General features: G+C 37.3%; 1 protein-coding gene across 1 annotated transcript in view; it reads right to left on the bottom strand.

Moving 5' to 3' along the window:
- Positions 1-7,619, bottom strand: part of RPP30 (ribonuclease P/MRP subunit p30) — a gene marked incomplete at its 5' end in the record, with an annotated part of 13,931 nt that extends 6,312 nt beyond the window's left edge. Inside the window, 5 exon segments of the mRNA XM_072425094.1 lie at positions 288-377; positions 989-1,060; positions 3,207-3,281; positions 5,366-5,422; positions 7,564-7,619. Coding sequence (XP_072281195.1) covers positions 288-377; positions 989-1,060; positions 3,207-3,281; positions 5,366-5,422; positions 7,564-7,619 — 350 coding nt within the window.
- Positions 7,620-12,068: the final 4,449 nt, after the last annotated feature.

The following is a 12,068-nucleotide window of genomic DNA, read 5'->3' as shown; positions in this document are numbered from 1 at the left end:
AGCTCTTACACCTGTCTTTTCCTGTTAGAAACCAACTCTCTGAATGAAAAGATGCTAGTCAGTAACAGATGGCCAGCAGGAAGATAAGGTAGTGGGACCAACTGAGCTCAGTATCGCTAAATTTCTAAAGTTGGAATGTGCCCAATGTACCCTTACAAGAAGGTCTATTTTCTGCTACTCAAAGAAATATGTAGGATATCTACAAATAGAATTTGGAAAAGCAAAGTAATTATTTTTTTACCATTTTTTAATATTTGCTAGATGCTCTATTTGTTAAAAAAACTTACAGCATTTATAGGTGGTCTTCGGTAAAAGAAGGAAGATTTTTCTGTCACGTTGATGCAGATGAGATCCACATCTACATTTGTGCATGCAGCCTGGTAGAACACAAAGGTAGAAAGTTTAGGGATTCTGAAAACAAAACACGATTTTTGAATATTGCAAATAACTGACTTACATAATGGTAATGTTTCATATAAAAGTGGATCTGCACCTGTTTGAATAGATTTCCGCAAACAGTATGGCACTATGCAGGCATCTAGCCTGCCTTGCTGATATTACAGCTCGGGAAACATGAGAAACATGTAGGAACCACCAAAATATTTCTTCATTAGTAAAGTGTGAAAAGAAAAGGAGTTTGCAAATAGCTCCTAAGTGTTACTGTGACAGATGAACATTGTGAATGAGCAGTACGTTGTACTAGCTGGTAAATGCTTCTCCCTTTTGAAGACTACATTATGATGGTGACATCTGTTGGCCAGTCACTATAGGCCAGGGTATTTGCTGTTTGTAGAGCACCTAAATCAATATCAAGTTGGATCTCTAAATAGTAAGATAAGATTTTCCAATGATAACAGAAAACAAAACTCACCACTTTATCATAAACTAAAGAAAGTTTTAAATTACATCCAAAATAACAGGACATACCAATTTCTAGTGAACTTCTTGACATGTTTTTATATAAAGAGCAGAGGTTAGAATCACCTACATGAAATAATTTCTCAGTCTTAGGATATACAGCTACAATATCATAATGTCTCGTTAAGTTTGACGTTGACCTCTAAAAGACACAAAAAAAATATAAGATATTAATGTTTCAATATTGCATTGAGAAAAACCCCTACCCAATAGGACTCTTTTTAACATACCAAGTACAATTCCAAGTATGCCAAATAGACAGAATTCTACAAATTTACATAAAATGAGACAAGGACAGGACAATAGGTATGTCCCTTGTTTTCTAGTTAAAGGCTTCTAAGGCTTAGGAGCACCGAGAGGGATTTCCCATTGCATAAAGCCCTGTCCATTCTTTTATTGGACCAGTGACCAAATAAAACTGCACATGTTACTCCAGAGCCTATCACAGCCAAATCAACAAACATGCAGATTAGAAGGTCAGAAATTCAGATTGCTGTACTTTTTTCAGGTGAAGTGCATCACAAAGAATTGAAGCCATGGGACAATTACAAACTATCATTTTCAAGAAGAAGCTAGAAGTGGCAGCCTAAAAATTCTCTCATTGAAGGTTTCCTTAACAAAAATGGAAATTGCTGAATATAATAGTTCTGTGCTAGCATGTTAAACTGGCTATGGCTGCGAAGTTGGAAAAAAGTGTTCTGGGCACACTGGCTTTTTCCCACTAACGGATTCTGATGAGCGCTTCAAATTATGGTTTTACCGATTATAAATTGTAATATAGGCCGGCTGCTGTGGTATGCAAGTACGTAGGCATATTTACACAGATAAAATCAAATACTAAAACCACTAAGAGGAGAAGTGAATAACCCTGATTATTTCCTTTAAAAGTTAAGGTGTGGGATAAATTAGCCAACAGATGAGGTCAGTTTGGCAAGGTGATGGGTTGGAAACTGGAAAACCATTAATGCTTAAGGATCTGAGCAATTTTGACAATGGCCAAATTGTATTAACAAGATGAATGGGTTAGATCATCTCTACTACTATCTATGGGGCATTCCTGGTCTACCGATTTTGGTCCAAGGAAGGAGCTCAATACACTCAAAGCTCAATAACATATCTGAGGGAAAGTGGGGGATGCTAGCCTGTCTTGCTCAACCCCACAGAAGAGCTAATATAGCACAAACTGTTGAAAAGCATAGAGCTGGCTGTGGGAGAAAGGTATCAAAACACACAATGCATTGAAGCTTGCTGTGTATGGGTCTACATAGCTGCAAACCAGTAAAAGTACCCATCATGATACATGTCCCCCTTCATGAAAAAATAAAGGCAGATGGCCTTGTCTTAAGATCGACTTTGGATCATTTGGATAGCTGGGTGCAGGCGTTTACCTGGAAGAGATGGAAGCTGGATACGTTATAGTAAAAAGTAAGGCCAGAGGAGGCAGCTTGACCTAAAGGATCTGTTGCTGCTAATATGTTGGTGCCAGATAACACAAGAAACATTTAGAGATCTTGTAAATGCCATACCTCAAAGGGGGAGAGATGTTTTGCTGGGATAAGGGCGATGTGCAGAATATTCAGCAATTTTTAAGCTGATCATTGTATACCTTTTATTATTTAGGCTGCCCCCAGAATAATTTTAGGGGGCAAATTTACTGCCCTGAGTCAAGGGATCCTGCACAGCTCCCTGTGGCTTGCACCTTTTGAAACACAATTAAAGAACCAGCATCTTCACATCTGACAGCAGTGAGTAGTACTATTACAGCTTACTGCCACTCCTATTCATTCCCTATGGGGCTGCATGTAGCATCTTCCAAGAGGCAGTGGTTCCTAGCGTGAGGAAGTGGTAAAGGATGTGCAACCTCACTACAAGTGTGAACCTACCCTTAGTATTTAATTTTATTCATTTTCGCACTTTCAAATATTTTGATCCTGTAAGTAAGGCAGAAAAAATACATACAACTTCAGAGTTGTATAAGAAAATGTGACAATTTACAACAGCTATTTAGCCCTCATACAGTTTAATTTATAGCCTACAGTAAGATTGATAAAGAATGAAAAACAGGTAAACTAAGTACAGGCCTGGAGCAGCAGATGGGCCCTTTTTTACAAATGGTATGGTTTTTGGGCTTCAGGGGCTAATGCAAACCGGCCTTTATCCTGCAAAAAATACATAGAATGTTGATCAACCTGTTTTTTATCCAGTAAAACCAGTACATAGGCTCAATTTTACAGGTACAGGATACTTTAGTTAATTGTAAAGCCCCTGTAAGCAACAAGACAACATACCAGTGAATTGTAATGTGAAGGATCAGAAGCTATAATTGTCAACCTAGTAAAAATCTTGATTGGCAATGATGTACCCTGTAAAGAAAAAGAGTATTTATTTAGATTATACATTTCTGCCAGTTGTATTTTGTCTTTTTTTGGCTTCATAAGCACCTACAATTTATAGGTAGAAATTAAAGGGCACTTTATATGATTAAACACATGGTAAGTGTGCACAAAATTATACAGAAAACACAAAACACCAAAATCGTAAATCCAAGGCCAAAGTTGCAAGAAAAAAGAGCAAGGTATTCTGCATAATTATCATTCACAAACGACCAAAAACAATGATAGAGATAAAACTGGAAAAACTTTGGTCGGGAAGCGCTCACACAAAGTAAAGTCTACCAGCTCTGCATAAAATTACAATTGCAATTTAAGGCAATTTTAAGGTCTAAAACAGCAAATGTCCTGAAAATTGCAAGAAATACAATACCATACTACCATAATATGGAGTGCCTTGGCAGCCTGCCTATCTCCTGGAGGAAATATTTGCTTAGAGTAGCAATACAATCGAGTGAGACATGTCTGTTAAACAAAACACTTATTTTAGCCTTGACATTTTAATATTATATGCAAGGGAAAAGTCATTTAAAGAAGGTTCCAGGAAATCCCCTTGAAAAGGACATGAATAGGCACAATGTAATGTATTAATTACACCTTCAGTCATCTGGACCTTCCTAAATTGTAGCTCTCTGAAATGCATGCAGAAAATGCAGTAGTATTGTAATCTCATTTTGGTAATTTTCTGTCCCTGTCATTTTTTGAACAATATTAGTTGTAATAACAGAAGTTTATATGGCTGCTATGGTAACTACAATTAGTGTTTTTTTTAAAATATTTACAATATACTTTTACTTTTCAATGAAGGATTATCTTTATGAAGATGGACCTATACCTACATTTTAACATAGTTTTTCCCTTCATTTACTACTAGTAGAGCACCATTTTAAAAGAGAACTCTAGCAATTGTTAGAGAAAGTGACTTTTAAAGCTGCTCTGGTTTTCTCCTTATGACAGCCCGCTGGTCCATAAAGACTTTGGAGGATTGTCTGTAAGTGGAGAGTAGAGCAGCTAGTTGGTGCATTCCAAGTCATATTATCAATAGTGACAAGAGAGAACAGACATGGCAAATGCTTTTGCCTTGTTCACAATCTGATTGTGGGGTAGAAAGCTATCTGCATAAATGAACACTGCACAAATATTGTAGGTGGCAAAGGCTGTTCTTAAATCACATTGAACGGATGAATCTGGCCCAGAAAAGTGTACCCTTTGGTGAACAGAGCTTGCACAGACTAAACCTATCAATAGAGAGACATGGGGGGATTTCATTTTATTACCCAGTATTACCTAGTTATCTGCCCGTTATCTGACTTTTATTATGACTTAGTCGAATCAGTACATCCCCAAGTCACTGACCCTGAACATGACATTGCATATATATTTTTCTTTTCTAAAAACTAGCACTTCAACAAGCACTGAAATTCTCCGTACTTCTCCCATAGCAACTTGCCCTCTGTCAACTCAAAAAAATTATATTTTACAGGAAAAAATCAAGTAATCACCTTGATTCTGACTTCCAGAAGGAATGGGTGACAAGAAGTGCTTGACCACTACTTCCAGAGACAGCCAAGCACTGAAAATCCTGCAAAAATGCATCCCATGCCATTGCAGTAGAAACTATTGAGATCTTAAGCACTGAGGGGACAGACTTAAGGCTCAGTGATGTCAACCGCTTCTAAAAGGGCAGACCAATTTATTTTTTACAAAAATGTGTTACTTGGAATCAGCCTCTTTACATTTCTGTACAGCAGAGCTAAATGGAGGAGGAAGACAATCAAGGCGCTAATTCACTCATTCAAAGAGCATGTAGATGTAAAGTAGAGAACTGAGTAAACAGACATAAGCTTATTAATATGCTCCTGTGTCTTTCAGTATTCAGTGACAGACTGGGCTGAAAAGCCACAGGCGAATAACGCAAGACATCTCCTGATTTACACCAAATTTTTTTTTTTTTTTTTGTTATATGGTTTGGACATCACTTTGTAAAAATAAAGACTACAGGACAAGAAAACAATAACTTTTAAAGGAAACGCCATTTTAAACCACCATATAATTACCACTACAGTAGGAAATGATTGAAATAAATCTTCAGGACATATGGGTTTCTCAATCTCCTAAAGAAAAAAAAATACAATCTGTCATTAAAATAGAAAACATTAAGGAAGGCTATCTGTTTATGAAATACTGCTACTTTTATGAATGACAACGGAGCTCAAATCTGTTATTCTGCCTTAAATAGACAGATTCTCCAACAAAGCAGCTTTTTTATTACAATAGGTAATGTTCAGTAAATTAAACGTTGTCTACATAGCACACAAGTGTGTTTTTTGCAAAAAAAAAAAAAAAATAGTGGGGAATTACCAATTTTTGGGACTTTTCAAGCCAGCCCAAAGTTTTTTTTTATATAAAATGGATAAAATGAAATCAGGTCCTAATACATGGGACCTAAAAATTAAAATAATGAATAGGCGGTAGTGGGAGCACTTGGGGTATTTCAAATGCATAACCACTGAGGTGTAACAAAGACACATAATAAGTGAAGAGTTATTTATGGTAATTTGAGCACTGGCATAGATTTATTTATTCACTTTATTATAGTTGATATATAAATTTATGTTGCACACTAGAACATATTTGGGTATTTGATTACACTTTGGGTGTAGAGTGGATAAAAAAGTACCAATGAATAAATGATGATTTGGATAGTTTATTGAAATTTCATGATTTTGGAACAGGAAAACATGAACCCAAGAAAGTTGATTTATAAGTTATGGTCTAAATGGGTTCTGTAGCACTGGTGATTTTGATAAAAGTTAGGAGAATAATGAAATATGAACATACTTATCACTATGATGAGGTTTCAGTATGTGAAGGATGTTGGGTGATAATGGAAATTTTAGTTACTTTGTCATGTTGTTATACTAAGGGAGTTATTTGATTGCTGCCTTTTTTGCTGCTGTTGCCTCTTCCTGCTTCCTACTATTTTGTGTATTTTGAGAAGTATGCCGCATATCCACATGTACCAGGTACATCCATAATTACCTATTTGTAAGTGGCAATTGTCTTGTTATGCATATAATGTTGTAAAATAACAATATAATGTAATTTGAAAATGTATTAGATTTACTTGTGTGTTTATAGATCCCTTTTTTACCTGGGTGTTTTTTTTTTGCCTGTGAAATGCTTAGAAAGAAAGTTGGACTTACCCATAGAATGAGCCCCTAAAGGAGTATCTATTATATGATGAATGGTTTAAATGATGTAATCTTTTATTTGAGAAATGTTAATGGTATTCAATAAAGAAAAGTTCCATTTTATATAAAAAAAAACTATTTTTTTTGTTGGCTGGAAGTGTTTATTGCAGAATCAACAGATGGGGAAAAAAGCAGAGAACCTGCAAAAGAAAAAATGTAAATACACACATCTGCTGTTGAACACTATTCCATTGTTGAGGAGCTGTTGTCTCCCAAATCCAGCATCACAAGCAGAAGAAAGAAGAGTATTTTACACACACCAACAGGCAGGAAAAGGCAATTTAAAATGGCACTATTATGATTGCAAGGTGTTGAGAGGAAGTATTCAAGGATGTACAAATGTACATTGTGGAGGGAAAAAAGGATTTGAAAAAGAACAGTGGAAAATGCCTGTATATTGAATGATGGAACTGGCCAATTATTGACTCGACAAGGTCTCAGCACAGGAGAGCATTTGGGAGAAAAGAACAGACACCCCATATGCTGGACTGTGCTGGAGCATTGGTAATACATAGTAAGATTACCAGGTATTATAAAAGATGTAAGCTATAGATTTTAAGAAAATATAATTTTTTTGTAATATTGTATTGATTTTTTTGATTGGCTTAACAGCTATGATTACATGAAGTCATCGATACAGCACAGTGTCTCAGAGGTTAGCACTCTGGCCTTGAGTACTAGGTTTAAAACTCGTCCAGGACACTATCTGCATGGAGTTTGCAGGTTCTCCCTGTGTTTATGTGGGTTTCCTCTGGACACTGTGGTTTCCTCCCACATTTCAAAAATATGCAGTCAGGTTTATTGACTTACCCGCAAAATTGACCTTAGATTGTATCTATTAAAGACATATGATTATGGTAGGGACATTAGATTGTAACGCTCTTTGAGGGACAGCTAGTGACATGACTATGGTCTTTGTACAGCGCTGCATAATATGTTAGCACTATATGAATAATGTGTAATAACAATAATTTGCACATAAAAAGTTATACAAAACATACCGTCTTCTTCTTTTCAAGTTCAACGACATGATTTATGGCAACAGCAGAGTAGCCAACTACATAGGAAAAGACAAAAAAATCATACCATTAAATTGTTTGGAAATGAATGTTAATTACAAACTAACCCAGCTGCAATCTCAATAGACTATGGGGCATTACATTAAACAAATATATCATCTCAGTTGGCAGGTCACTACTTCTCACATTTACCTTTCTTCAAAATGTAGCAGGCACCTGTTATATATATTTATGCAGAATTAACACTTTTACCATTTCTCGAAATATGATAAGAATAGGGGGAATATATTAAAGGTATTTCCAGGTCCCGTCACTTTCACCTACGCAACATCTCCAAATTCCATCCCTACCTGTCCCTCCTCTTGTGCCACTTACCTTTCTGACCTGATAGAAAACTACTCCCCTAGCTGTCCCCTTCGCTCCTCCAATGACCTACTATTGACTTCCTCACTCAACCTCACCACACTCATGGGTCCCAAGACTTTTCTAGAGCAGCCCCAACTCTCTGGGATGGTATTCCTCATCCTATTTGGCTTGTTCCTTCTTTCTGCTCATTTAAAAAAGCACTTAAAACCCAATTTTTCAAACTTGCCTACCCATCATCCTCTGTCTTTTAAAACTATTTCTTCCTTCCCACCAATACTTATCTCCCCTCCAATTGTATGTTACTTCCTCCGCCTCTTAGATTAAAAGCTCTTCGGGGCAGGGTGCTCTTTTCCTGTGTCACTGTCTGTATTCGTCTGTCATTTGCAACCCCTAATTAATGTACAGTGCTGTCATAATATGTTGGCGTTAAATAAATCATGTTTATTATTAATATTATTAATAATAAAGGACTTTTTATTTAGATTAGGGAGTGGTTAAATTCACGGTTTGCGTTGCTGTTCGCATTACAGAGATTCACTCTCTTCAATAATCCCAATCAGTGTCACCTGGCATAAAAGTGATTGTAAATCTCTCCAGCACAGGAAAACAAAAAAAAAAAAGTTGTAATTTGTCTCTATTGCAAGCCCCCCCTCCCATTAGAAAGATCTTTTGGCCACAAGGGGATTTGTGTGTGGCCAAAAGCACAACTTCTTTATATAGAAATAAATAATGATCACATAAAAATTGCATTACATAATTAATATTACATTTTAGTAATCTGTAGTAAGAGTGCCAACATGGAATATATTAGTAAACAAAACCCCTCCTGTCTCTCTTTTTTTACGAATCTATAGGTTCTTTTACTCAATGAGGCACAAAGAGCTCTGTGGCAGGAGGAGAGTCGGACATGTGACCGGATATTTACCAGCTCTCCTCCAATCAGGAAGCTGTCTCGCCTCCATTCAGCTAAAAGCGCCAGAACCCTGAAGCAGAGATTAATGAATGGGACAGAAGGGGCAAGTTTGGTGCAGTTAAAAAACAGCAGAGCACTCTATCAGATCAACTATTTTTAATAGGCCCCTAAGGCTGCGTATACACAGTAAATTTCTGTCACTGGAAATGTTCTTTCCATGATGGTTTCTAGTGACAGATGAACTAATGCACGCTGCACCCATTCTGGACAAGCGAGCGCCACCCCACTGTGCTTCCCTCCTTTTTGTATAGCAGTTGTCCATGGATCTGCCCCAACGGATACATGAATGATGCCAGGCAACCAGATACAGTCGAGCTTATCTGGGGTAATAAATTATGTGAAAAAAAAAAAACAGCTGATATCGGTAACCAGCGCTCAACCCAGAATTTTCTTTAACCTGGGTGGAAAGAAATTGTAGGTGGGTGGAAGCCCTTGAATTGTGACGGAACTCATCAGTAACCACCCAAAGAGGCAAATTGTCTGCTTTGGCGCAGGAGAATCTATCATATGAAGCTGATGTCATTTCATAACGTACTGGGAGGATCTAAGATCTGGGATGGACTAAATGATAGGAGAAAAGAACAGCAACTTTCCCCAATTAGTCCTCCCTTCTCCATAGAACTGAACAGCGCCATGTATACAGTGCCCATTCCTTCTACTGGCGCTGGAATTGATCACAAAACATTGTTTTCAAGGACAAAAATCTAACACATGTTTGTAGTTTAAGAATCACAAATTTTGTATTGTAAAAACAATTGCTACAGAATTGTGCAAGCTTTGCACTCTTATGAATGTGCAATCCCTCATTTTCCCAGGATCCCAGTGATCCCTCCAGTCATATCCATCCCCATTAGTTGCACAAACACCAGTTATGTACATTATTTCTTACATCTTCATCCATTGTTTATGTCAGTATTTGTTCGGTCGAACACGGAAAGCTTTTGTCAGTGACATCAGTCTACAGAGATCCTTTAATCCTCATTGAGAGCTGCACCTGACTTGTGGATGTCATCCTGACCTGCTTTATACTGGAGAATCAAAAACCAAAGAAATTCCCATGGGCACAGACCCCAATTCTGAGATAGATGGAGCAAGGTTTACTTTGCCCCATTGCTAATGTTGATGGGCTTTAGATGCTGGTTATAAATCCCCAGCATGGTCACATGACACTACCTCTGTTCTACTACAAAGCAGCCAATCAGAGGACTGAAATCTTGTCACATGGGTGTCATTGGACATAACAAATTGGGTCTTATTGATTTTAAAGGTGCAGTGCATGCATTGAGGGATTGGGGACGCTATTTGTGATTATGTGATGTGTGTTTTCACACCTGGATCTGCTCAGCATACAGACTGAGGTACTTGTGTGTAAATTCAGGCCTGTAACATGCATTTTACACTGCACCTATGTATCATTACACTGCACCTATGGCAGCAGAGTCTCCCTTAAGAATCACAGCCACCCTCCACCAACTCCCCACACATTTCACCCTGTCAGTCCTGGGAGTTCTTCACTTCTACTTCATTAAACCTCCCTTCCCGCTCTCCCTCTCCTCACAGCCCGAATATCTGCGCCTCGTACAGCCCATACCTGACTTGTAGAAAGCCCCTCAGCCACGTGCTAACTAGCGCCCCGCCTACTTCTGACAGTCCAACCTATCACCGCTCAGTCATATAAAACGAGGCTTGGTAGCGGGAGATGGACAATCATAACTTTCCCTTGGAGAACATAAAGCCATCTGTTTTAATGCTAAATATTAACTAAGGGAAAGCTGCTTTTGGCGAAGTCCCTGGTGCGGGTACCGTGTTCTTCTTTTAACCCTTCATTCCCCGAGGAGTTGTAGTGTCTGGGAGCACGTGACTGATCAGCTGCCTTTCTGAGAGTCTTATGGATGAAAGTTACAATAGTATGATCAGAATTCAAGGAAAGGCAGTTAGCCTTGTTTCTGATATTAGCTGGGACCTGTCTACTCTTCCAGCATCAAGTTATTTAAATTGCTTTGATTTTTAAACAATAAAATATTATTGTTTGTATAAATAATATAATATTGTAAGTATTTTGTTATATATTCTCCATAAATTGGATGAACTGGCCAAAAATTGGGTGAACTGATAACTTTCTGTGTTATTATCAGTTGTGTTGTTTCCAAATATCTCTGGATTACAGAACCCCCCCCCCCCCCCCCCTCCACCAGGAGACATGGGGGAGATATCTGTAGACCTAACACTCTGACCATCCATAAAAATCGTACGGTTGGTGGTGTCTACCTTGGACAGAAAGCTCGTTGACAGCAGGATCTAAGATAGGCTAATATATATTTGTTTTTATTATTAATATTAATAAACAGTATTTATATAGCGCCAACATATTATGCAGCGCTGTACACTAAATAGGGGTTGGAAATGACAGATACAGACAGTGACACAGGAGGAGGAGAGAACCCTGGCCAGAGGAGCTTACAATCTAAAAATGCACATTACAGGATGTATGGACTCCTATTGCATCCTCCAGAGAAAATGTTCTCTAAAATGAACAACCATGCAAAGATGAACAATATATATATATATATGTATATATATATATATATATATATATATATATATATACATATAGAAATACTTTAACATTAAAACCTCCTCAACTTTCCATTTTATTTTATTTTTTTTATTTAATTGAATAGTTTTCCACCCTTGATAGGCCAAAATTGCATATTGGTTTGGTAAGTATTTTTTGAATGTTGTTGGGCCATTTTCTAACTATTTTGGCTTTATATGGAAGTGTGGGTTTACATGTGTTTTGTTTGTTTATTAAAATATTTTTTGTCATGTAAATTTAGTAATGTGATGTGTGGTTGTTTTTTTATTTATATTTTAATTTGACCTTTTAGCAAATGTTTCTTTTAAATGAAGCTGTTTGTAAAATGTTGTCGTTTGTTATGTGATCTCCTTTCTAATCTCCACACTGTGTTCCTATGATTTCTGATATCGTGGGCTTGGCTACAAGCAACATTCATGGAGAATATTGCTTCTGATTACGAGAAGGAATCCACCTTTATGTGTTTCCACTACCAAGCTGAGGTGAGTAAGTCAATTATATATATTGGGCCGCCAAGATCTAAAATTCCATTAAAACCTGCAGAAACACCCT

This window comes from Pyxicephalus adspersus, chromosome 10, assembly GCF_032062135.1.
Source record: "Pyxicephalus adspersus chromosome 10, UCB_Pads_2.0, whole genome shotgun sequence".
Classification (NCBI taxonomy): Eukaryota; Metazoa; Chordata; class Amphibia; order Anura; family Pyxicephalidae; genus Pyxicephalus; species Pyxicephalus adspersus.
The sequence above is the reverse complement of the archived record's forward strand: the minus strand, read 5'-3'. Positions and strand labels throughout refer to the sequence as shown.